The sequence below is a fragment of the Oryx dammah genome, unplaced genomic scaffold (assembly GCF_014754425.2).
Source record: "Oryx dammah isolate SB20612 unplaced genomic scaffold, SCBI_Odam_1.1 HiC_scaffold_26, whole genome shotgun sequence".
In the NCBI taxonomy this organism is placed as follows: Eukaryota; Metazoa; Chordata; class Mammalia; order Artiodactyla; family Bovidae; genus Oryx; species Oryx dammah.
In genome coordinates this window covers 67,212,444-67,238,670 of record NW_024070210.1, presented here as the reverse complement: position 1 = coordinate 67,238,670, position 26,227 = coordinate 67,212,444, and the positions used below count along the sequence as shown (strand labels likewise).

The window sequence follows — 26,227 nt, the reverse complement described above, 5'->3', positions numbered from 1 at the left end:
TTAATTTCATGGCTGCAGTCACCATCTGCAGTGATTTTGGAGCCCCCCAAAATAAAGTCTGACACTGTTTCTACTGTTTCCCCATCTATTTCCCATGAAGTGATGGGACAGGATGCCATGATCTTCATTTTCTGAATGTTGAGCTTTAAGCCAACTTTTTCGCTCTCCTCTTTCACTTTCATCAAGAGGCTTTGTAGTTCCTCTTCACTTTCGGCCATAAGGGTGGTGTCATCTGCATATCTGAGGTTATTGATATTTCTCCCAGCAATCTTGATTCCAGCTTGTGTTTCTTCCAGTCCAGCATTTCTCATGAGGTACTCTGCATATAAGTTAAATAAGCAGAGTAACAATATACAGCCTTGACGTACTCCTTTTCCTATTTGGAACCAGTCTGTTGTTCCATGTCCAGAGTACATCATGAGAAATACTGGGCTGGAAGAAGCACAAGCTGGAATCAAGATTGCCGGGAGAAATATCAATAACCTCAGATCTGCAGATGACACTACCCTTATGGCTGAAAGTGAAGAGGAACTAAAAAGCCTCTTGATGAAAGTGAAAGAGGTGTGTGAAAAAATTGGCCTAAAGCTCAACATTCAGAAAACAAAGATTATGGCATCTGATCCCATCACTTCTTGGGAAATAGATGGGGAAACAGTGGAAATAGTGTCAGACTTTATTTTTGAGGGCTCCAAAATCACTGCAGATGGTGATTGCAGCCAGGAAATTAAAAGACACTACTCCTTGGAAGAAAAGTTATGACCAACCTAGATAGCATATTCAAAAGCAGAGACATTGCTTTGCCCACAAAGGTCCGTCTAGTCAAAGCTATCGTTTTTCCAGTGGTCATGTATGGACGTGAGAGTTGAACTATAAAGAAAGCTGAGTGCAGAAGAATTGATGCTTTTGAACTGTGTTGTTGGAGAAGACTCCTGAGCATCACTTGGACTTCAAGGAGATCTAACCAGTCCATACTAAAGGAAATCAGTCCTGAATATTCATTGGAAGGACTGATGCTGAAGCTGAAACTCCAATACTTTGACCACCTGATGCGAAGAACTGACTCATTGGAAAAGCCCCGGATGCTGGGAAAGATTGAAGGCGGAAGGAGAAGGGGATGACAGAGGATGAGATGGTTGGATGGCATCACTGACTCAATGGGCATGAGTTTGAATAAACTCCAGGAGTTGGTGATGGACAGGGAGGCCTGGTATGCCGTAGTCCATGGGGTCACAAAAAGTTGGACACAACTGAGTGATTGAACTGAACTGAACTGAACTGAGAACTTGTTCTATCTGAGGACGCTAATAGGATATTGTAATTAGTTTTCTTATATAAAAACTGAATGCCATATTTCTCAAATATGCACAGCAAAATCTTGTGACTTGCATTAATTTGACAGATTGAGCACTCCACACCAGGGAGCCTGATTTTAATAAGTCTGGCTAGGGCCTTGGACATTATAACATGGGATGGATATCATATGGCCCCAAAGGGTCAAGCACATGAAGTAGAGAGGGCCAGATGGGGCCACATTTTCCAGCAGAGTACATGCTCCTAAGGGGAATATCTGCTATTTGGCTCTCCTCCCCAAGTGTAAGGCCTGCTGATTTGCCAGAAAAGTCAGAAATCTAGGCTTTTATGAGAAATCTGATGAAATGTTAAGTACTGTGTAGGTCAGCCAAGTCCAATCACTGTGAGTTTTCTCATTTGATTCTTATTACATTCCTAGAGGATAAGTACTAAAGCCATATTATCTTATAGATAAGGGAACCAAGGTAGAGAGGAGAGAGATTAAGTAACTTGCACAAGATCATCTGCTAAAAGTCAAGCAAAGATTCAAACGGAGGTCTGTCTCACTCACAGCCCACATTCCTAACCCCTAAACCATCATGCTGATGGGTGGTTGAGCCAGGCATCTCTGCTCATCTATGTTCTAGCCTCGAATCCTGATACTTAGCTGGACTCTGTTAACTTTATCCTTTGGGTAATTAATTTTCTTCTTGATTTTATGTTCTCAGTTTCAATTTAGAGTAGCCAACATTCTCAGTTTGCCAGAGACTGAGGGTTACCCAAGACAAGGGACATTCAGTGTAAAGTCAGGACACTTCTGAGCAAACCAAGACAGTTGGTCTCCTTAGTTTTCATTTAATGGTGTTATGTTAAAAATAACCCTATCTGATTCACTGTTACATTTGTTAAAGAAATTTTAAAAAACATTATTCAATAAGTGGGTCCTATGGGAAATTTCACTGTTTTCCTTGAAAAATTAGTGTGGTCTTGTCCCCCTTTTTCACTGTGTGATAGACTTTGTGTCCCTTTATGCCTTACTCTATCTTTGTCATTTGGTTTGATAAGAATCGGGAAGCGAAGACGCTATTTATCAGTCTTCTGAAACCCCAACAGTAGGTGAGTATAACACTGAATTTACTGGTCCTTGTATCCAAAAAGTCAAATAACAGTAGTTACCACTAAGCTTAAAGCACAAAATGAAAAATGAAGTATTTAAGGAGGGGGCAATCAAGGTGGCAGAGTGAAAGGACATGAAGCTCACCTTCCCCCACAAACACATCAAAAACCCATCTAATGTCAAACAGTTCTCTCTGAAAACAAACTGGCAGAAGGACTCATAGAACCAAGGCTGTAAGAAAGATACACACAGAATTAGAAAGGGAAGAAAAGCAACCGGGACAGGACCTGGGCCCCTGGGAGAGGATTCAGATGAAAATGGAGATTACTCAAGCAGACACCTGACCTGGGGAGTGAGCAGTTCAAGCAATAGGTTGGGCGCTCTAGTCTGGGGTATTATGGAGGGGAGAAAAGCCCCTTGGCTTGTTGGAGGACCTCTGGAACAATTAGAAGGGTTATGGGAAACTTAGACTGTCTGTGTAAGGGGTGCGTACACACTGGCTAGCCCTAAGGCAGGACAGAGAGACATTTGCTCTAGGAGCAGCTGGTTTTCCACACCTGCCTTGCCATGTGCCCCAGCCAAAGCTCCAGCCTGCTCACCCCATGCCACACCATGTCACTGACTCTGAGGTGCCCATGACCAAGAGACGACTGAACTGTAGGACACAAAGGTAACCCAGTCCTGAGGTGGAGTCTGGGTGGGATGGCAGGTGCCATTGTTGGCATTTACTCAAATGGAATCTCAGAAACTGCTCAGATCTCTGACAGCAATTGCTCCACCACAACTCACCTCCTGATACACATCAAGACTCCATATGGGCCCAAGTCAGCCCTATAGAATGGTTCCACCACAGGGCAGGGGTGGTAGAAGCTGGGAGCAGTGATCAGTTGTGAGGGACAAAGGTTACTAGCACTCAAGCCTGCAAAGACACAGTTGCCTCCATAAGTAGCACATCAGACTCTGTCTGTGCATGGACCTTACTTATTTCAGCAGCCCCCTTCTCTGGGGCAAGAGTTTTGAACAGGGAGAGGGAAAAACACACACTTAAAAGGAGCAGAGTCAGCTCAGAAAGGAGGAGATAATAAAGATCAAAGAAGAAATAAATAGGGACAAAAAAATAGAAAAGATCAATGAAACCAAGAGCTGTTTTTTTAATAAAGATAACAAAAGGGAAGGGAAGCAGTAAAAGTCATATTTGTAGATGACATGATACTTTATATAGAAAACTCTAAATTCTCTACCTAAAACCCATTAGAACTAATAAATAGATTCAACAAGCGAACAGGATATAAGATTAATATACAGAAGTCTACTGTTTTTCCATATACCAATAATACTATCAGAAAAAGAAAATTTTCCCTTTTAAAATCAATCTCTTTTAAAATCACATCAAAAAGAGTAAAATATGTAGGAATTAACTTAACCAAGGAGGTAGAAGACCTATACTCTGAAAACTATAAAACATTTATATAAGAAATTGAAGATGATACACAGAAATGGAAAAATATCCTGTGCTCTTGGATTGGAAGAATTAATATTGTTAAAATGGCCATACTACCCTAAGCAATCTATAGATTTAATGCAATACTTATCAAAATACCCATGGCATTTTCCATTTTCCACAGAACTAGAACAAATAATCCTGAAATTCATTTGGAACCACAAAAGATCCCAAACTGCCAAAGCAATCTTGAGAAAAAATAAGAACAAAGCTGGATGTATAACCCTTTTAGACTTTAAACTATACCACAGAGCTACAGAAATCAAAACAGCATGGTACTGGCAGAAAAACAGGCATGTAGATCAGAATGAACAGAGAGCCCAGAAATAAACCAATGCACCTATGGTCAATTCACCTATGACAAAGAAGGCAAGAATATGCAATGGAGAGAAAAATCTCTCTTTAATAAGTGGCGCTGAGAAAACTGAGCAACTACATGTAAAAGAATGAGGTTACAACATTTCCTCACAACATATATAAAAATAAACTCAAAACAGATTAAAGACATAAATGTAACAACTGAAACCATAAAACTCTTAGAAGACAAAATAGGCATAACATTTTTTGACATAAGTTGTAGCAACTTTTTTTAGTCTGTAGCCTACGGCAAAAGAAATAAAAGCAAAAATAAACAAACAGAATCTAACTTAACCGCAAAGCTTTTGTGCAACAATAGAAGCCATCAATGAAACAAAAAGACAACCTGCAGAATAGGAGAAAATATTTGCAAATGATATGACTAACAAGGGTTTAATATCCGAAATATATAAACAGTTAATACAACTCAATATCAAAAAAAACACCCAATCAAAAAATGAACAAAAGATCTGAATAGATATTTTTCCAAAGAGGACACGCAGATGACTAACAGGCACATTAAAAAGATATTCAACATTGTAATTATCAGAGAAATGCAAATCAAAATAAAATGCAATATCACCCCCACAACTGTCAGAATGGCTATCATCCAAAAGTCTACAAATAACAAATGTTAGAGAGGATGTGGAATAAAGGGACCCTTGTACACTGTCTGTGGGAATGTAAATTGGTACATTCACTGTGGAAAACCATATGTAGTTTCCTCAAAAAAATAAAAAGAGAACTACCATATGATCCAGCAATTCCACTCCTGGTTCTATACTCAGGAAAAAAAAAAAATGGAAAGACTAATTCAAAAAAACACATGTGTCCCAAAGTTCTTAACAGGACTATTTACAATAGTCAAAATATGGATGCAATCCAAGTGACCATCAACAGAAAAATGCATAAGAAGGGACATATCTATCTATCTACCTACCTATAATGGAATATTGCTGCTGCTGCTGCTAAGTCGCTTCAGTCGTGTCCAACTCTGTGCAACCCCATAGACGGCAGCCCACCAGGCTCCCCCGTCCCTGGGATTCTCAAGGCAAGAACACTGGAGTGGGTTGCCAGTTCCATCTCCAACGCATGAAAGTGAAAAGTGAAAGTGAAGTCACTCAGTCATGTCCAACTCTTAGCAACCCCATGGACTGCAGCCTACCAGGCTCCCCTGTCCATGGGATTTTCCAGGCAAAAGTGCTGGAGTGGGTTGCCATTGCCTTCTCTGATAATGGAATATTACTCAGCCATAAAAAGAATGAAATTCTACCATTTACAGCAATACAAGTGAACCTAGAGTATATTATACTTAAATAAGTCAGACAAAGAAAGACAAATACTGTATATTATCAATTACTTGTTGAATCTAAAAGATAATACAAATCAATGTATACAGCAAAACAGAAACTGACTCACACATAGAGAAAACAAATTAATGGTTCCCAGAGGGGAGAGGGAAGGAGAAGGGGCAAGTTAGTGATATGTGATTAAGAGATACAAACTACTATGTGTAAAATAGATAAGCAACAAAAATATATTCTATAGCACAGGGAATTCTAGACATTATCTTGTAATAACCACTAATAGAGTATAATATGCAAAAATATTGAATCACTATGCTACACACCTGAAACCAATATTGTAAATCAATTACACTTCCCCCAAAATGAGGTACTTCACACTGGAAACTTCTAATACATCTGTGAAGCAAATCCTTATCTCCAATACCACAACTGAAATTGGTCCTCAGTGTCACTAGATTTGGACCCCAGTGCTTTTGAACTGTGGTGTTGGAGAAGACTCTTGAGAGTCCCTTGGACTGCAAGGAGATCCAACCAGTCCATCCTAAAGGAGATCAGTCCTGGGTGTTCATTGGAAGAAGGACTGATGCTGAAGCTGAAACTCCAATACTTTTGCCACCTGATGCGAAGAGCTGACTCATTTGAAAAGACCATGATGCTGGGAAAGATTGAGGGCAGGAGAAGAAGGGGACAACAGAGGATGAGATGGTTGGATGGTATCACCGACTCAATGGACATGGGTTTGAGTAAACTCTGGGAGTTGGTGATGGACAGGGAGGCCTGGTGTGCTGCAGTTCATGGGGTCGCAAAGAGTCAGACACGACCAAGCGACTGAAATGAAGTTTTATCTGACTCTATCTTTTAGAAGCAGAATTTTAAAATTCCTAACAGACCTCAGCTCATGTAGGAAAAAAAACCAATATATTTGCTACTTAAAGAGAAAATGATGAATGATTCTTCTTATTTTCTTCCTGTCTGCTGACAGAAATCTCATCTGAATCATATATTCACACATATCTGTTTCCTGAGAAAGAGAGGGAATATAACATAACAGCTGAATACACTGTAATTTCTCATTATAATTACATCTTTAAAAGGCTTTCTGCCAGGAAAACTGGTTTAGCATCTAGTTTTGGGGTTCACTTTTGCATAAATAACATAATGTCCGATTTGGTATTTTAGAATAAATTGATTAGCAAGTTATTTTAATCATTGTAAATGTTGAGGTTAGTAAAAGAAAAGCTCCCAGGTTCAGATAGGCTGACAAGCATCCAAAATAATAATGTAGGATTTATTCCTTAAAGTTTATCATGTAATAAACAGAAAGTAAAATATGGTTCATATATTCACATCTATTCTATCTTAAACCTCCATAATCACGGGGTTGTTTTAGTCAAATACTGGGAATATCCAGAGCCATCAGAGGCATGTTTTCAGAAGTTAAAGCTAAATCACCATAGCTTCTTTCCATTATGTCACATTAAATTCTAGTTCATTCCATGTTTCCATGTTCTACTTGGCGACAGATATATATCAGTGTGACTGACATTCACATGGAAGTAATGTCATATCCCAGTAAAATGCTCTTCTCAACCCCCACATACTGATTCCATGAGAATGAGACCCCATACACAATAAATCATCATACCCACCTGAATAAGTTTTGATTACAGTTGACAAAAAAGAAATCCCAATACTTTCTTCCTAATAAAACCGTTTTGTCCAAAAAGAAAAATACACTGCAATTTTAGAGTAGAACAAAGTTTTTACAGTCTATTTGTTAAGTGAAGAAGGTTGGTGGGAGAAGATAGACCACACTCATTTAACTGAATTATCTGCTGTAAGTAAACTCTGCTGCTAGGTAAAAAGAGTATAGTTTGTGGAATTTCACTAAAAAAAAAAAAAAAGAAAAAAGTTCTAAATCTTTATATAGAATATCAGGCTTGCATAATTCTTAAGCAATACCACATGCTTTCATTCATAATGTGAATAATAAATGTGAACTGCATTTTCAGTGTATTATTCTAAAACTAGGGCTTCCCGATGGTGCTAATGGTAAAGAACCTGCCTGTCAACGCAGGAGATGTAAGAGAGGCGAGTTTGATCCCTAGGTTGGGAAGATCACCTGGAGGAGGATACAGCAACTTACTCCAGTATTCTTGCCTGGAGAATTCCTGGAGCCTGATGGGCTACAGTCTATAGCGTCTGAAAGAGTCGGACATCACTGAAGCAACCTAGCATGCACTCACACGTCTACAACTGGATAATTTAAATTCCTTTATTTATTAAACAGGCACTTTATTTAAGGAAGCACTTTGGACATCAGAGAAGATGTAACAATGAATCAGAAGATAGGACCTCTATCCTCAAAAAGGTTACATAGTTCTAAGAAACAGTATATGGGTGTGTGTGCCTAACAATGTGAGACTGTGTAAAATGATGTGATAGGGGACGAATACCCTTGGACATTCAGAAGAGAAGTAAAACTTTTAAAAGAGAGGAGCAGGGAAGGTTACATAGACAGGATGGGGTTAGAATTCAACTACCATTGAAGGTATACCTGCACATTCCTGAGAAGAAATAGTCTTGAGCAACATAGAGAGCACTGTACATCTTGAGCCCAAATTAGCTATATAACCTGAATAACATTTAAGGCACTACATAGAAACTGATTATGAAGACAACTTGAGGTCAGATTCTGAAGGCCTTGAACAGCAAGTGAAGGAATTCAAATTTCATTCAACAGACAGAGGAGAGCTATGGAAGTTTTTTGAGCTGGAGAGTATGTTCATCAAAGTTGTACTTTGGGGGAATAAGTTTAGGTGGTTGACAATGGCTGGAGAAGAGACAGCAGAGCAGGCATGTCTGATCAGGTTATTGCACTGATCCAGCTGAGGGGAGGAACAGCAAGGGAGTGACGGACGTGGAAGACAGCGCAGAAGCAGGACGAACAAGTTTGAAGACTGGAAGTGGGAAGCGAGGGAAAGGGAAGAATCAATGATGACTCACATTTTAAGCCTGGGGGATTGAGGAAATGGAAGACAAGAGGAAAATCTGAGTTGAGAGGGAAGGATGAGGAAATTAGTTTGAGTTATATCCAGATGGCAGTTAGAAATACAGGGCTAAGGAGTTAGTTCAGAATTAATAGATGATAGATTTAATAGGTAATAGGTATAGATTTAATAGGAAATATGTTTTAATCTACATGAGAGGAAAAGTTGAAGCTATTTAACTTCAAAGTTTGAGTTTATAAACTCAACAAATATAAGACAGACTATGTTAAACCTCTAACATAAATAATTGAATATTTGTTTATATCAAAAATTACCCACAGTACTGGTATTTTGTACCATTGATAAGATGCAAAAAAAAAAAAAAAAAAAAAACTCTGACAATATACAAGTAGCTGGAAGGGGAAGTTTGTATACTGAAACTAACAAAACTGCAATGATACACAGCATTCCACAAATTCATTCCTTGGAACAAATATTCGTCACTGATATTTGGAAGTTAAAATACTAAGCAAATCTACTCAAATTATTTGTAGCCATTCAAACTAATTTCTCTTTTCTTCTGAAATCAACACTGCTTTCTGGATAACCATAACTACCATAACTAATAATAGCATTAGTTATTAAAAATAATGTATTTTGTAAAAATACTAATCCCAACAATGATCTGATAGAAACATTAATAAATATGTTCTTATGTTAGCATGTTCTTAATTGACCCATCCGTGACTTTCAAGGATACCTCCTTATCCTACTATATTTTGAACTGTATTACCTTTATATTGAGGTGTTTAGTAAAGATTATTTTCAGCATATTCTCCAAGCCTCACCTGGTTTGAGTTTCTCTGGAGGGCTGAGCTTCACATGTTGGTCTTCAGATGAAAGGCTCGCACTGACACCATACAGGGGATCGTCCAAGAAAGAGGGCCTTTTCAGTCTCCCAATGCCCAGAGTCTTAGACATAAAGTAGTCTTCTGCATCGCTAATGACCTTGTCCTCAGAAACCTGAAGGCACTTCACATTCTCTGCTTCAAGGAGAAGAGCTGGTGACGTGTGATGCCCAGTCAAGGCTCTGGTGAGAAAGCAGCCTCTGGATGTTTCACATTCTACGTTCTTGGGCACATTTATGTCCTCCACTTCAGTGCTTCTAACCTTTGTTTTTGACCTGTTTAATGACTCAGAGAGAATAGATCCAGAAAGTTGGGGGAGCTCAGGTATCATATCCTCAATGTCTTTCTCTTGTCTTTCTGGAGACAGCCTAACTGTGGATTTTTGTTTGAACGAGCATTCATCCAGAAGACACCTTAACTGTTCCTCGGAGAGAAGTGATGTTGAATCTAACTGATGAGACAAACCAAAAGTTTTCAGTCAGTTGAATGAGTAAACACATTTATCTTTGGTAAGCTTTCAGTAATGCAATATAAATGCAAGTAACATAAAATCCTTTACACGAAACACCCAAATAGTACAATCATTCGTTTTAAACCATTCAAAAATGCAGGGGAAATGTACAACACACCTAGAGAAGAAGCTTAGAATCAATCACACATACTAAAATCCAGGAAAAGTCCCATGACACTGATGGAAACAAATTACTACACCAAACTAACCACTAACACTCTACATATAGTAATAACCTTGGGCTGAAATGAAGATATTAGAAAAACCCTTCAATTTTTAAGTCTTGGGGCATCAAGCAGGGTTAGTAAGTAACCACTTCTTTGATAGAAAGCAAGAACTTCTGCCACAATATCTAGTTGGCGTTTCTCTGTTTCCTCCATTTCTGGGTATGAACCCTATCACCACCCAATAACTCAGGCAAGCAGGGTGGATTAACCTGCCCCTGGGGATTCACCACTCCTGTGTCTGTCTACAGCTTTGAGTGGACAAGACTACGGAAGACAGAAAAGGAAGAAAGAGGGGGTGATGCATCCTGAGATGTGGCTTCAGTGCCACAGGTCTAGACAGAGGCCAGGGGCATTCCAACAGCAGTGCACTCTCGGAGGAGGATTTGATCATTTAATCTCTGTTTGTAAACATTATCAGGATTGATTGTTTCAAACAAGATATTAAAGATTTAAAAACTTTTTTTTCTCTTCCAGTAATGTTCTCAGGAAATAAAATTAATCAAACAAAATTAAAAAGCTATGTGTTGTACAAGAATTCGACTGAACAGCATGCCACCTGAATTGCAACAATGATTGGAAAGGAACATGATTGAAATATATTGAAAGACACTGAAAAAAATTCTTCTTTAAAGAATTAGCACTGTACCTGATTTACATAGCAGATTATCTAGGATAACATTAATCCTCCTTTACAGGGGAGTGAATTGTCTGACAACAAGAAATCCAAATAAAAAAAAATTTCTTTTAAGAAATCCCCATAAGAAAACCTAATCATGACTTGTAATGACCTTAACTTTTACTTCAATAAAGTAAAATAATTTTATTGGTCTAATCTGTAGTATACAGTAAGAATTAACCGAATACTCTGCATTTACAAAGTATTGGTGGTGAGCTATCATAGAACTAGTACGGTTAATTCCCCATAATTGTGTAATGCCTCTAATGTAGCTAACAAAAAGTAGCATGTAAAAAGAACTTCATATCATGCTTTTAAAATATATCATATGTTTTAAAATTATATTAACTTCCATATATTAAAAACCAAGTTTCATACTGGCAAGTACCATTAAGAGTTTGAAAGTAACAAGAAATTATCTGGGAATATATTCTTAATAATCATCTGGGATTCAAAATTCAGGTAATTCACCTTAAGGTTAATATGCATGACAAAAAAAAGGAGTTTTAGCTTTTCTAAAGAAAAAAAAAAAGAGTTGTATCATATATTAGCAAATCCTACTTTTAATCACTAGACATTTCAGGTATCAGGATGTAGTACTTTATCCATTATTAGCAGCATTTCCTTCACCCAACTATGTAAAGCTAGACAGCTAGAAAATGAAAGCAGTCCTTATATGGTACCAGATAACTAAAATACACCTTCAAAAGCTGCTTATATAAAATTCCTTGCAATGCATAAACAATTCACTAGGATTTAGAAACGGTCCACTGACTGTTATCCTCAGCAAACATCAAACCAAAGGCTTAACATAGGCAATTTCCAGACCTTAGAAAAAAATCAGTCCATCCTGGAGCAAGAGGGTGAAGGAATATGGAAGGAGGTGTCTGGGAGGAAATAAAAGAGGGGGCGGTGGTAAATTGGTAGATTATCTGATACGTTTGATCACGTCCCCAAATAATATTGATAGGATAAATGCTTAGAAGTTCCAAAGATTTATTTAGCAAGATACACAGAAAATTAAGTCAAAGGAAAAATAATTGTGAACTCTGAAAAAACAAGAAGCTATACAAAAAGAAAGGAAAGGAAGTTTTTCAGAGAGATTACAGAAAAATAAGCAAAAGAATATAGTTATTAACTCTACGACAAACAAAAACAGTTGTACAAGAAAGGATACTATAGAATACTACTTACAAGCACTGAAATTGGAGCTGTAATCAAAAATCTCCCAAAAAACAAAAGCCTAGGACCAGACGGCTTCACGGAAGAATTCTATCAAACATTTAGAGAAGAGCTAATGCCTCTCCTTCTAAAGCTGTTTCAAAAGACTGCAGAGGAAGGAACACTTCCAAACTCATTCTATGAGGCCACCATTACCCTGATAGCAAAACCAGACAAAGACAACACACAAAAAAAGAAAACTACAGCCCAATATCACTGATGAACATAGATGCAAAAATCCTCAACAAAATTTTAGCAAACAGAATTCAGCAACACATCAAAAAGCTGATGCACCATGATCAAGTTGGGTTTATTCCAGGAATGCAAGGATTCTTCAATCTACACAAATCAATCAATGTGATATACTACCTTAACAAATCGAAAGATTAAAAAACATATATGATAATCTCAATAGATGCAGAAAAAGCCTTTGACAAAATTCAGCACCCATTTATGATTAAAACTCTTCAAAAAATGGGCATAGAAGGAACCTACCTCAACATAGTAAAGGCCATATTTGATAAGCCTACAGGAAACATTACTCTCAATGGTGAAAAAGTGAAAGCATTCCCCTTAAGACCAGGAACAAGACAAGGGTGTCCACTTTCACCACTATTATTCAACATAGTTCTGGAAGTCCTAGCTACAGCAATCAGAGAAGAAAAAGAAATAAAAGGAATCCAGATCAGAAAAGAAGAAGTAAAGCTCTCACTGTTTGCAGATGACATCATACTATACATAGATAACCCTAAAGAAAGTATTAGAAAATTACTAGAGCTAATCAGTGAATTTAGCAAAGTTGCAGGATACAAAGTCAATAGACAGAGGTCACTTGCATTTCTATATAGTAACAATGAAAAATCAGAAAGAGAAATTAAAGAATCAATCCCATTCACCATTGCAACAAAAAGAATTAAACATCTAGGAATAAATTCACCTAAGGAGACAAAGGAACTGTACACAGAAAATTATAAGACACTGATGAAAGAAATCAAAGATGACATAAACTGAGATATTCTGTGTTCCTGGGTAGGAAGAATCAATATTGTGAAAATGACTATACTACCAAATGCAATCTACAGATTCAATGAGATCCCTATCCAATTACCAATGACATTTTTCACAGAACTAGAACAAAAAATTTCACAATTCATATGGAAACACAAAAGACCCCAAATAGCCAAAGCAGTCTTGAGAATAAAGAATGGAGCTGGAGGAATCAAGCTTCCTGACTTCAGATTATACTACAAAGCTACAGTCATCAAGACATTACGGTACTGGCACAAAAACAGAAATATAGACCAATGGAATGAGATAGAAAGCCCAGAAATAAACCCATGCACCTATGGGTAGCTTATATTTGACAAAGGAGGCAAGAATATACAATAGGGCAAAGACAACCTCGTCAATAAATGGTGCTGGAAAAACTGGACAACTACATGTAAAAGAATGAAATTAGAACACTTCCTAAAACCATACACAAAGATAAACTCAAAATGGATTAAAGACCTAAATGCAAGACCAGAAACTATAAAACTCTTAGAGGAAAACATAGGCAGAACACTCGATGACATAAATCAAAGCAAGATCCTCTATGACCCACCTCCTAGAGTAAAGGAAATAAAAACAAAAGTAAACAAGTGGGACCTGATTAACTTAAAACCTTTTGCACAGCAAAGGAAACTATAAGCAAGGTGAAAAGATAACCCTCAGAATGGGAGAAAATAATAGCAAATGAAACATCTGACAAAGGATTAATATCCAAAATATACAAGCAGCTCATGCAACTCAATGCCAGAAAAACAAACAACCCAATCAAAAAGTGGGGAAAAGACCTAAACAGACATTTCTCCCAAGAAGACATATAGATGGCTAACACATGAAAAGATGCTCAATATCGCTCATTATTAGAGAAATGCAAATCAAAACCACAAAGAGATATCACCTCACACCAGTCAGAATGGCCATCATCAAAAAGTCTACAAACAACAAATGCTGGAGAGGGTGTGGAGAAAAGGGAACGCTCTTGCACTGTTGGTGGGAATGTAAATTGATACAGCCACTATGGAAGATGGTGTGGATATTCCTTAAAAAACTAGGAATAAAACCACCATATGACCCAGCAATCCCACTCCTAGGCATATACCCTGAGGAAACCAAAACTGAAAAAGACACATGTATCCCATTGTTCACTGCAGCACTTTTTCCAATAGCTAGAACATGGAAGGAAACTAGATGTCCATTGACAGATGAATGGGTAAAGAAATTGTGGTACATATACACAATGGAATATTACTCAGCCATAAAAAGGAATGCATTTGAGTCAGTTCTGATGGGGTGGATGAACCTAGAACCTATTATACAGAGTGAAGTGAGTCAGAAAGAGAAATATCATATTCTAATGCACATATATGGAATCTAGAAAAATAATACTGAAGAATTTATTTGCAGGGCAGCAGTAGAGAAACAGACATAGAGAACAGACTTATGGACATGGGGAGAGGGGAGGAGAGGGTGAGATGTATGCAAAGAGTAACATGGAAATTTACATTACCATATGTAAAATAGATAGCCGATGGGAATTGGCTGTATGGCTCAGGAAACTCAAACAGGGGCTCTGTATCAACCGAGAGGGGTGGAATGGAGAGGGAGATGGGAGGAAGTTTCAAAAGGGAGAGAATATATGTATACCTGTGGCTGATTCATGTTGAGGTTTGACAGAAAACAGCAAAATTCTGTAAAGCAATTATCTTTTAATAAAATATTTAAAATAAAATATAAAATATTCTACAAGGAAAAAGCTGATTGGAATTTCATTTTAATATTTCAAATTATTATTTTTAAATTAGTTTTATTTAAAATTTTGAATAGCACTTTTATTTTTATATTTTAAGTTACTTTAAATTTTCTCAAAGTAATAAAATGCTAAAGAAATAACTGTTTAAATGTTTAGGCAAATATGGTAGCTCCTTGTCCCATTTGTCCCCACTCTTTAGTTTTGTTTTTCAGAGTCAACCCCTTTTAATTCCTTAGAAGTTTTCCCCTGCCATTGACTTTATATACTGTTTCTTAATAGTTTTCTTTCCTAATTGATCAGTTTTGTGTCAATATCTCACGTTTCATATCAATCATACAATGCTACTGTATTATTACATCAATTATATGCTGACTTATTTTAACAGTAGCCAAAGATTTAACTTTGTTACTTCAAATATCCCTTCTCTTTCCTACCATTTTTCCAAAATAGTCAAATCACAATTTTTGGTTACCCTGGTCATCACTATTTATATTAAGACTTGTGTTTCCTATTACTTTTCTGTTTTGATGATCTGTCTGTTGGTGTGAGTGGGCTGTTAAAGTCTCCTACTATTATTGTGTTACTGTCAATTTCTGCTTTTATGTCTGTTGGTGTTTGTCTTATGTCAACCAGCTATATCTTTGGGTATCAGAAGCCTATCCAGATTTCAAGGAGCCTGAAATTTATATAATCTTGTAGCAGGGGAAAGGTACTTCTTTAAGAAAAATAATACAAAAGTACAAATAGAGAATAGGTACGAGAGTGAGTTTCTTTTTCTTTAGAATGTGAAAAGATCACAGCAACTTAATAGAGGCTTGGAAAATCAAGTTCATCTCTTATGTTATCTCTTTAGATCATTTACCAAAAATGCTTTTATAGAAATGTTTCCTGATTACAACCTAGCTTCCTCTCCCCACTCAAGGTTCATACAAGAGAAGGGCCCTGGAGCTTAAGCCTCCCTGGGTCCACAGTACATCTACTCTTGAGTGCTCCAAGATAAAGCACGGAAATCTGGAGGAGGGCATGGCTACCCACTCCAGTATTCTTGCTTGGAGAATCCCATGGACAGAGAAGCTTGGCGGGCTACAGTCTACAGGGTTGCAGAGAGTTGGACATGACTGAAGTAACTAAGCATGTGCGCGTGTGCACAGACACACACACACACACACAAATACACACAGAGAAATAAGGTCAACTACAATCACCCTGATCCTCTGGGGGAAGCAGTTCAGTGGGAAAGAAGACATAGAAGACTAGACCTTGGGCTTTAGTCCAAGCTTTCCCACCTTGTTCCTGTCACTGAAGGACCCATTTAATACAGCTATAAAATAGGGAACTGAAGAACTCTGCATTAAATTCCAGCTCCAAAATTTCTTTTTTGTGAATAACTACTCCAAAATTAAAAATAAATATAAGAATAAGATGTTCAATTGTACCTCAGAATATGACCTGGATAGAATTTATGAAGACAGAACATCACAAAAAGAGAACTTTTATTTCTTGAACTTCTTCACAATACCAATCTTGAATTCAAAAAATAATGAAAAATTCTCTAGTCTTAAAACATTATAAGTAAAAGTGAACCAAGTATATTAAGCCTGCAGATTAAATTAAATTCATCACAGTGTTTCTGAGTGGTAATAGGGCAGACACAACACAAGCCACCACAAGCCACCTTTCTCATCTTTTGATTCTCTGCAGAGCCTTGCCCACAATCTAAGCTCAGTAAATCAGTATTGTGGGAATCAAATGAATTAAGGTTGCTGACTTTTAAAATGGTTAAGTACTACATTACTGTAAGTTATTTACAATTGAATGGGACTAAACAGGTTCTTATAACAAATATCCCTAATGACCCTTGATAGTGCAGGGGCCATAATCCATATCCTTCATCCAGTTTGCTTTGAAACTCTGACCTAATGAGCTCCATTAGCTGAATGACTCACTGTGCAAGCACAGTCAAGTAACCATCTGTTCAAGTTCTCACCTCAAAGTATTCATCTTTCATGCCAGCTCTAATTTTCCAGTATTTCATAAACAAGTTATTTATTCATGCTATTCCTGTCCTTTATGAAATTCACCATAGAGCATTTCAGTCTTCATTTTTCCAGGCCAGAGCCCAATCTATTTTCTCTCCTTCTATGAAAGCCCCTCTTTTCCCATCCTCATTTTAGTAGTCTTTTTATGGATCTTCTTTCTTGTTTTAGTCAAAACAGACATACTCCAGAGTCAAAGAGTAAATGTATTCGATTTTCTCATTAGAAAAAAAATACTATAGACCACTTGTGGTGTTAGTTCTCATGCATCTTGCTGGTCTTGTTGGCACCCCAGGTGATGTCTTACAGAATAATAACCAGCATTCACTAAGCACCTACGTTGGGCCAATACTGCGCTATGCACCTTACATGTATCAATTCCTTAAATCTTCATAACAAATCTATGTAGATACTATTGCTATTCCCATTTTATAGATGGAGAGCTAAAGCAATAAGAAATTAAGAAAACTGTCCTTGGTCATACAACTAGTAAGTGGTGGAACTTGAATCCAGGTAGTCTGGGTCCACCTATATGTTTAACTACCAGGCTACACAGCCTCTCACTATAAATGAGTTCTCCCTCTACCATCCTCTATATGTCCTTTTCCAAACTGAGCTTCCTTCTTCAGTCCACTCCCCCAGATATTAAAAACTCTTCCTGTAGATTACTTCACTTAACTTTGGATTTTATTACCCACACTAGCTTAGTATCTTACCCAGATTTACACAGTGTCCTCTCCTTCAGTTCATTTCAGGGAGAAAAAAAAAGACAACCTCAGCTCCATTCCCAGGGTGCCCACTGTTTGCACTTCTCCACCCATATAAACACCAGTTTGGTGTAGGAGCTAAATCTGATGGGGAGTGCAACTTGCAGTTGCTGGAGAGGGATCACAGACTGTGGATTACCTCACCCTCATCCCTGCCTCCCATGCTATGCTCTGTATCTGGAGTTTCCCCAGCCATAAAAAAACTCATTTCACACTGGATTTATTGACAAGGCAATCAAGATAACGTCTCCGGTGCAGATAGCCAGAAAGTCGAGCATTATAAACTAGCAAAGGCAATTTTGTCCTTTGATGTAAGCTTATGTCTGATGTGGATTTTCCCATCCACAAATGTTAAGTTCCTGAAGACACACCCTATAAAGCCAATACAATTATCACAAATGAAAAAAGGGTGGAAAACCGGAACATTCTAAATGATTAACAGCAAGAATATGGATGTAAACAGCTTTCAGTGACATCAAGTTCTACTTTATCAGAAGCAACTAGAAAACATTCCAATATACCAATATATAAGTTTACAACTCTTTGTTGCAGCCATTGCTGGAAACACCTAAGTAGTAGTGTAATCAAAGGTTTTTAGCCACAAGGAACAGAAATCCTTATCTCAAAAAAACAAGGTAGGGAATGATGAACTAATTCTTTAGCTTTTGTTTGTCTGGAAAACTCTTTATTCAGGCAGTAGAGGTGAGTCCTGATGAAAGATCTAAGAAGTCATCTCATGGATGGTTTGCTGAAGTCATCATCAAGCAGGAAATGAACTATCAATAGGCCTCTTGGGGTCTGGAGCTGAGAAGCCCCCAGGAACCAAAGTCATCTGCTTCATCTTGTTCTCTTACTAAGTCCCTGTGGTCTCAACTGCTTGTTCGATCCATCCTCCTCTCTACAAATCAGCTTTCTCTGTTTATTAATGGTTTCTGCTCCCTCACAACCTCAGCTTGACCAGGTAGCATGAATTAACTCTTGTCTGCAGTCAACATGACGTTAAGACTCTTAACACCCACCAATGACTGACCATGGTCTTTATGTCCATTAGCTCAAATTTTTAACCAAGATAACTGAGTTGGTCATTGACCACGTGAGAGACTGACCGTGTCAGTTTCAAGTGTTCAACCACTCGTCCAATCACCTGTGGTGAGGGTCACATGGTATGAATTTGGCCATTCAAGGCCATATTTCGGGGTAAGGGGTATTTCCCAAAGAAGAAGGCCTGAGCAGAGAGGGATCTATTGATCACTGTGCAACTTTTGAAATTGCTATTAAGTAAATAAACAATAGAAGGGGCCTGACATTTAATAAAGTATAAAGGATTAAGAATCAAGGTGTTGCTGAACTTCACCAATCTCATTCAGTCTCAGCATTCATTGAATAGCTCACTGAGATATAAAAGCAGAATTACTTGTCAGAAAATAATCACTTGGGATAGAATAGTAAGACTTATAGTTGGACTACAGAACAGCATTTGCAAGTTGACACACCACCCATCTGCTCATATAGGCGCAACAGAGTCACATCACTAGTTGCGGCTCTTAAGAGTAAAGTCTGAAAAGATGATGAGGGTAAGTGATTAGTATTCCATTTAATGTCTGCATCAACCTGGATGCAGTGCCAAGGATTCATAGAAGGAATGAGCTTATTCATCCTGCCCCCCTTAGCTCCTTTCCTCTTTATCCTATTCCTCCCCTTTCTCTCTCACACTGAGACTGCCCCAACTGCGTAGAGGCAAGTCTGGCAGGTACAACACTCTTTAGGAGGTCACAAAGGTCCTGGGGGCCAAGCAAGATCTGGCATATTTTCACCCAGAATACTCAGAAGTTGTCCGGCCAGAGCATCCGAACTCCAGTTAAAAGGAAAGCAAAGGTCATTGCCAGAGAAACTATGTAAAACATTAGGAATGAGGGCTGAGGCAAGGTTGTAAACAGGAAAATGAGTCAGCCCCCAGGTCAGAAGCCGGAGAATCTGTGGACAGAATAACACAGAGTGTGAAACAGGTCAAGACGAGTGGTTCCGAAGTGAGTTCATGAATGTTGCCGTGGTGTTGAAAGCCTGATTTGATGCAAGGCCTGCATGTCAAAGTAACTATGTAGCATAGGACACTGCCCTTGCCCGGGCCACCTATCTTCCCTAAATGGCTGGGCGAGGCAGGGCCTGGAAGGGTTTGCCTGATGCGTTTGCTCAATGAAAGGCTGCCGTGCCCCTGAGCACTCAGTGATGGTTTTTTCCCAGCCTCGGTACCAGAGCTGCTCTCCATGAAATCAGGCTTTCTGTTTCTAAGAGGATGAAAAGGGTGGGATGCCAGCAGAATCCCAGTGTATAAAGGAAGGGTGGGCATGGATGGGAGGAGCTAGAAGCAGGGTATGGGATTCTCCATTCCTCCACTTTGAAAAGGGGCCAGGAACTGAGCTTTAGTTGGGGACACAGTCAGAAGGGTGCAGATGGAGAGCTAGATCGACTTCACAACTTTGGTTTATAAAACAACGATGGGGAAAGAGAGCATCTTTCCATTCTTGGGGGAAATTATCACTTGAGGATTGCCAGCAGTTGCAATTTTCTAGGATAGAAACAGTAGATCCACTTCGATCAGATTCCCTTTGCACTGAGCAAGACATTGGAACGGCCCCTCTTTAACACATCTGTCACTTTCTTTGCAGAAACAAGGCTTGGGACCCAACTCCACAGCTGGAAAGAGCCTGGCACTCCTGCCCTACATTCTCAGCAAAACAAAGTTTAACCAGGACGTTGTTGACAATGAGGTGGACAAGTCTGCACACAACGCATTTTTTTCTGGTCACAGGGGGCTGGACCACCCACCCACCCCCGACTCCCTGGAGAAATAAATCCTGCATGTCACTTTTAAAACAACCACGTCTCACTGCTAGGCAAGATGGCTGAGTTATTGCACAGTAACAGTTATGAAAATCATTTGCATGGTTTTCTCTACTCTCAGTTTGAAGTTTATCTTTACTATGTAGAGATAAGTTGGGAGGAGGTCATGATGGGGTCAGAAGTCAAGAAGGCCACTAACTATTTAAATGCTTACATGTGGGCCAGAGTCCAGATCAAGCCTCACCCTTCTGTCAGAGGTCAGCTGGGACTTGAGTCAAGTTAGAGAAATTTGGTATCATCAAAATAGATAACCAATAAGGACCTACTATATAGCACAGGGAACTCTGCTCAATACTCTGTAATAACCTAAATGGAAAAAGAATAGATGCATGTATAACTGAATTACTTTGATGAAACCTGTACATGTGAAACTAACATTGTTAATCAACTCTACTCCAATAAAAATAAAAAACCCAAAAAACAAAAACCTAAAGAACCTCTGTATGCCCACAGGGCTGCCTCTCTAAAACTTTAAATACTTCTCTTGACATCATCTAAACTTCGCATTAAGGAGAAGGTGATCTAGAACCCTGTCTCTGGGATCTTCAACATGCGCTGTCTAGGCTAGCCTGCAGGCAGAGGTGCTGTGGTCAGTACAGGACCATCCCCAACAAGCGCTCCTCTAAGGTCAGGGGAGTATATCCAACAGGTGTTGAGGAGGATAACTGACCACCACTCACGCCCAGTCCACAAGAGCACAAAGGAGGCTATTTCTCGGGGTGCTGAAACAAAGTGGAGATACAGCATGGCCCTAAACATGGCACCTGGCCGCCTCACAAGGCCTGTCAATGGGTTGAACAAAGCCTACAGGCTCTGACCAAGAGGACGTTTGCTTTCCAGAGAGAGCGGCCATCAATGCCACATTCATCAGCTGCTCCGAGAACAGCTCTTCTGCCTTTTGCTGCGAAGGATCTCATTATGGTAGTATTATCTAGACAGCCCCAGGCAAAGAGAACACTCAGTTGGACCCCACTGGTCACCAAGCAGGACCCTTTGCAGCCTTCCCAGAACAGCCTTCCCTCCCCCATGTCCCCTGCAGGTCTTTTGTCTGTAGAAAAACTTTAGTCAAAGATTAAGTTTAATCAGAGAAGTGGGGGCGGGGGGGGGAATGCAAAGGCAAAAGAAAACAGTCAAACAGGACCAAATAGTAATAGTTTAGCCATTAAACAAAGTCAAGGATCTTTAGTTCCTCCTCAAGGACTTCATATAATATTCTGAGCCACATCCTTAGAGCGGTTTTGCAGGTACCGACGCCCCCACCAGGTAGAAGACGTGAACTGTACTTTGCCACAAGCAAAGATCTCAGACTGATTGTAATCAGAAGATTGATGATGGTGACTTCCTATTACCTAACCTCCAACCAATCAGAAGAAGGTCCATGAGCGGATCACATACCCCCAAAACCCCCTCCCTCACTCTGTCTTTAAAAAGCCTTTCCCTGAAAGTCTGTGGGGAGTTCAGGTCTTCTAAGCACAAGCTGCCCTGGACTGTTTGCTTGGTGCCCTATAGCGAACACTGCACTTTCCTTCACCACAGCCTGCCGTCAATCAATTGGCTTTACTGTGCCCAGAGAGCAGACTCAAGTTTGGTTCCATAACACAACCCACACACATGACACCCCTCAGAGAGATGCCGTAGCCCTGAGAACTGGAAAAGAAAACTATTTCCTTGAATGTACAAGAAGTTTCCTAGCAGCACAGACAAGCCCAGGGACCAAGTTGCACTGGCATTAAAATGCTCCAGTACGACTGTATTCAGTTTATCCATCACCTGTGCATCTGCCTGAAGCAGGGCGGAGCGGATCTAATAAAGCTTGTGCTGCCCCCACAGCTATAGATTCAGGCACGCTATTGATGCCACACTCCTCCTGTCACCCTCAGGCACATCGCGCCCCTCTAGCCACTCATCCAGGGCTGTCCTCCTGAGGCTGAGTTGTGACTTGCTAATAAGGTGGGAGATGCTCAGCTGGCCACTTCCACGCTTGTGCAAATTAGTTGGCCCTTAGAGTAGATTTTGACCAAGAGTGGAGAACCAGTGAATAAAATCCTTTCCCTTCTTCCCTCTGGGAGGACTGCCCTAATATGCAGCCCCCGTATGGATCCCCTCTGAAGACATCCCTCAAGATGAAACAATCAGCTATACTTGCTGTGGCCAGCTTTACTGACCCTACCCACTTCTGCTTTTCTGGTGCTACTATAGTCCATTAAGTGACAGCTTGTAAGTTTCAGGCTCTGCTCCCCCAGACTGAGACAGGCACAATAAGCCACAGCTTCCAAGTCTGAGCAGGGCTCTGAAAGTGGCAGCTTGAGCTGTGCAGGATCAGCCTGGGAGCAGTGGGGCAACAGCTCCGCCCCAGCCTCTACAAACTGGTCAGAGGCTGGCAAGGCAGAGCTGGCTGGGCACAGACATTGCCGAACTATGGCCAGCACTGTCGAGGTCAGAGGAGGCAAAGTAATGCTTTGGGATCCTTGGGGATTATGGCTTAAAGCTGGTTCCTACTGCCACAGCAGAGCACTGCCTGAGGGATCAGCTCAAAGGAGAAGAGCCTGTGGAGTCCTGGGAGGACATTTGCTCAGGGCAGTCAGAGATAGCAGAGCTGAAGGGAGAATATGAACTGGAGCCAAGGGGAGACAGCTGAGGTGTGAGTGTCAAGATAAACAGAAAATGACCAACAAGCTGTAGAAGTGGCCACGGTATGGTGTTCCGTACAAAGTTACATTCACCGCCAAGACAGGGGAGGTCTGCCTTCATTCTGGGTGGGCAGAGTTCAAGGCCAGGCTCCAACGAGAGTTAAGCAGGAGCAGACCCCTCCTTGTCAGCAGTTACTGATGGATCAACACGAAGTGCTGGGTGAGTTGCGCGAATACGTGGCATTTGTCCTCTTCTTAAATGCATCTCTAGCATTCTTTCTCCGTGTTGTCTTCCCACAGCTGTTGACATTCCATTTGGTAAAGTACCCCCAAGTGAAGTGTTCTTAGGCTGCATGCTAGCTTTCTAGAGGGTGGGGTGGGGGGAAGCAACAGAAATCCCCAGGAGGAGAAAAAACACCTTTAACAGCAAGAGTAGGAGCCTGAGGTTGCTGTTTCTGAGTTTAAACCCCAGCTCTCTCATTCCCAGTTGTTCCGTTTCATATTGGGCAGCGTACTCGATTTCTCAAAGCCTCACATGTCTAAACTGTAAAAGTGAAACACTAACAACTCACTGACTCCTAACAACTGGTCGTGAGGAGTACTAACAACCGATAATAGGCAATGAGAATGAGATACAGGCGTGAGGCTGCTGGCACGGCACCTGATGCAGAGGAGGACGGATTTCAGTCAATGTGGGAACACCAGGAGAAACATAAACTTAATGATTTGAAGAGCAGGGGCTAGATGACCCACTTATGAAGTTGCCTACTGAAATCTGCACATCCCAACTTCCAGTGGCCCCTACCCACTGACAGTCTGTCTGGAGTACCAGGAGTGGAGCTTTTCAGATTGTGTCACGGTGGTTTGCAAAGAGTGAACTGTCCTCTAATGTCTTCATATGGGGCTACAGCAACCATCAGATGCCAGGAGAGGACACACACAAGCAAGAGGTTGAAAGTGAGTCTCCATCACCCCTGCCAAAGCTGCCACTTCAAGCAGATGCTGTAAAGTCTTCAGTACCAGAAAGCACCAAAAAGAACCAGAGAGGGGATGGTTTCATGACACTTTTATCAGTGCTCAAAATAATCAATGTCAGGACTCAAGATGAATTTTGTGAAGTACAGGAATGTAGGTGAAGTGGGCTTTTTCCTGCAGAGGACATGTTTCCCTCTCACCAGTGTCCCCTCCTTGCTCTGCTCCCTGCCCTCAGGCACCTGGAGACCCCATGGCTGTCTCCTCAGCCCTCTCCCGGAGTACATGCCTCTCTAAAAGTACATCAATTCCAAACCTTTTTAAATATCTCACCACCCTCCCATCAAAACTTACCAGTGCTGAGATGTTTCCTCATTACTCCCCCTCAGACAAAGCAATCTAGGTTTACGGATAATCCTTGCAAGAAGCAAGCTCTTCAAATAGAATGATTTAGTCCAAAGGGGCAATTCTAAGAATGGGAATCCAGGCCCCACAACTGGACAGTAGCAGATATTTGGGTGATCCCAGTTTTAGCAGCCTCAAAGAAGTCACAAAGTGAGGCCTGGTCTAGCTATAAAGTGGTCAGTCTGTCTAATCTCATCAGATCTGATTTTCCTCTTATGTGTAAATCTAGGGCCAGAGAGTTAACTCCATGTTTAACTTGATAATCAAGGAGAGTTTTTTTCTGGTCACAAATGGGTGACCTGTAGCTTTTCCCAGGGTTTCAATAGTGCTCTTCAAGCTTTACTCTGTCTAGACATGTATCTGAAACGTCTAATTACCCCATACATTCTGCGTGGCACACAAAGCCCGACATCATTACATAAACATGAAGCTCCCTATTAATATTGCTGCTCAGTGAACTGTCCTTTTACATTTGCCAATCTGAAAGTGAAATCATGCTACCACTGAGACTTAGGATAATGTGCTGGGAACAATAACTGCTAAGTTTTGCTATGACCCAAATTGTGGCAGCTAAATTCTCCAGAAAGTAAACAAAAAAATCCATGTAGTAAACTGGACCCAAATTCATAAGAATCTAAATTGCTTGATGCATACTCTCTCTTAAATGATGAATTTAACTTTCCCTTCTACACAGAGCAAGAAGTCATATTAAAGGGATAACTCTTTCCCCCTCTCTGGCCATTGAGTCCTACATTAGGCAGGTAATCATTCCAGCCCTGGTCATTAATTAGTTAGTTGCACTAGAGTTGGGGTGTGGAGTTGGGGTATGGATAGAGTTTATATGAAGTCAAAGACTACCGTTGATATGTACCAAGAATGCTGACATAATTAGTTCATTCTATTCTCCCAAATACCCAATGAGGGAACTGGGAAATCATTCTTCACAATGAACAGATAAGGAAATTAAGGCTCAGAGAAATTAAGTATCTTGGTCCAAGGTCCAGATGTACTAAAAAATGAAGTCAGAATGTAAACCCAGAAATTTTCATAATCTTACTGGGCTTCCCTTGTGGCTCAGCTAGTAAAGAATCTGCCTGCAATGCAGGAGACCTGGGTTCAGTCCCTGGGTTGGGAAGATCCCCTGGAGAAGGGAAAGGCTCCCCACTCCAGTATTCTGGCCTGGAGAATTCCATGGACTGTATAGTCCATGCGGTCACAAAGAGTCTGACATTCCTGAGTGACTTTCACTTTCACTGTCTTCACACAGATGCTCAGAAGAGTTGGTTAAGCTCCATTTTCCAGGGGAAGCACTCTGGCAGTAGTATGGTACCATGACATGTCCCCTCCACACTATACATCTGAAAACATTATACAGCAAAACAGCCTAGCAGAGCCCCTTCCCCTTCACAAACCTGAAACAGAAGTATGATCAAGAACCTCCTTGCAGTGTCTGACAGTTGCTCCCTACTTCCCCCCAAACCTGGAGTGCCAGGTTACCCCCTTCATCTGCCCTTCCTGAGAGATGTTAAGTTTCTCAAGACTGGGACTAGATTCTTCCCATCTCTGTGTTCCCACGTCTGTGGCACAAAACAGACACACAGCAGTTTTATAGGT

General features: G+C 40.1%; 1 protein-coding gene across 3 annotated transcripts in view; it reads right to left on the bottom strand.

The window, feature by feature from the left end:
- Nucleotides 1–26,227, bottom strand: part of FSIP1 (fibrous sheath interacting protein 1) — a 215,925-nt gene that overhangs the window by 8,580 nt on the left and 181,118 nt on the right. For all 3 annotated transcript variants that reach the window (XM_040226965.1, XM_040226968.1, XM_040226967.1), the window contains one exon: nt 9,411–9,921. In XM_040226965.1, the coding sequence (XP_040082899.1) occupies nt 9,411–9,921 (511 nt within the window). The remainder of the gene's footprint in view (nt 1–9,410; nt 9,922–26,227) is intronic.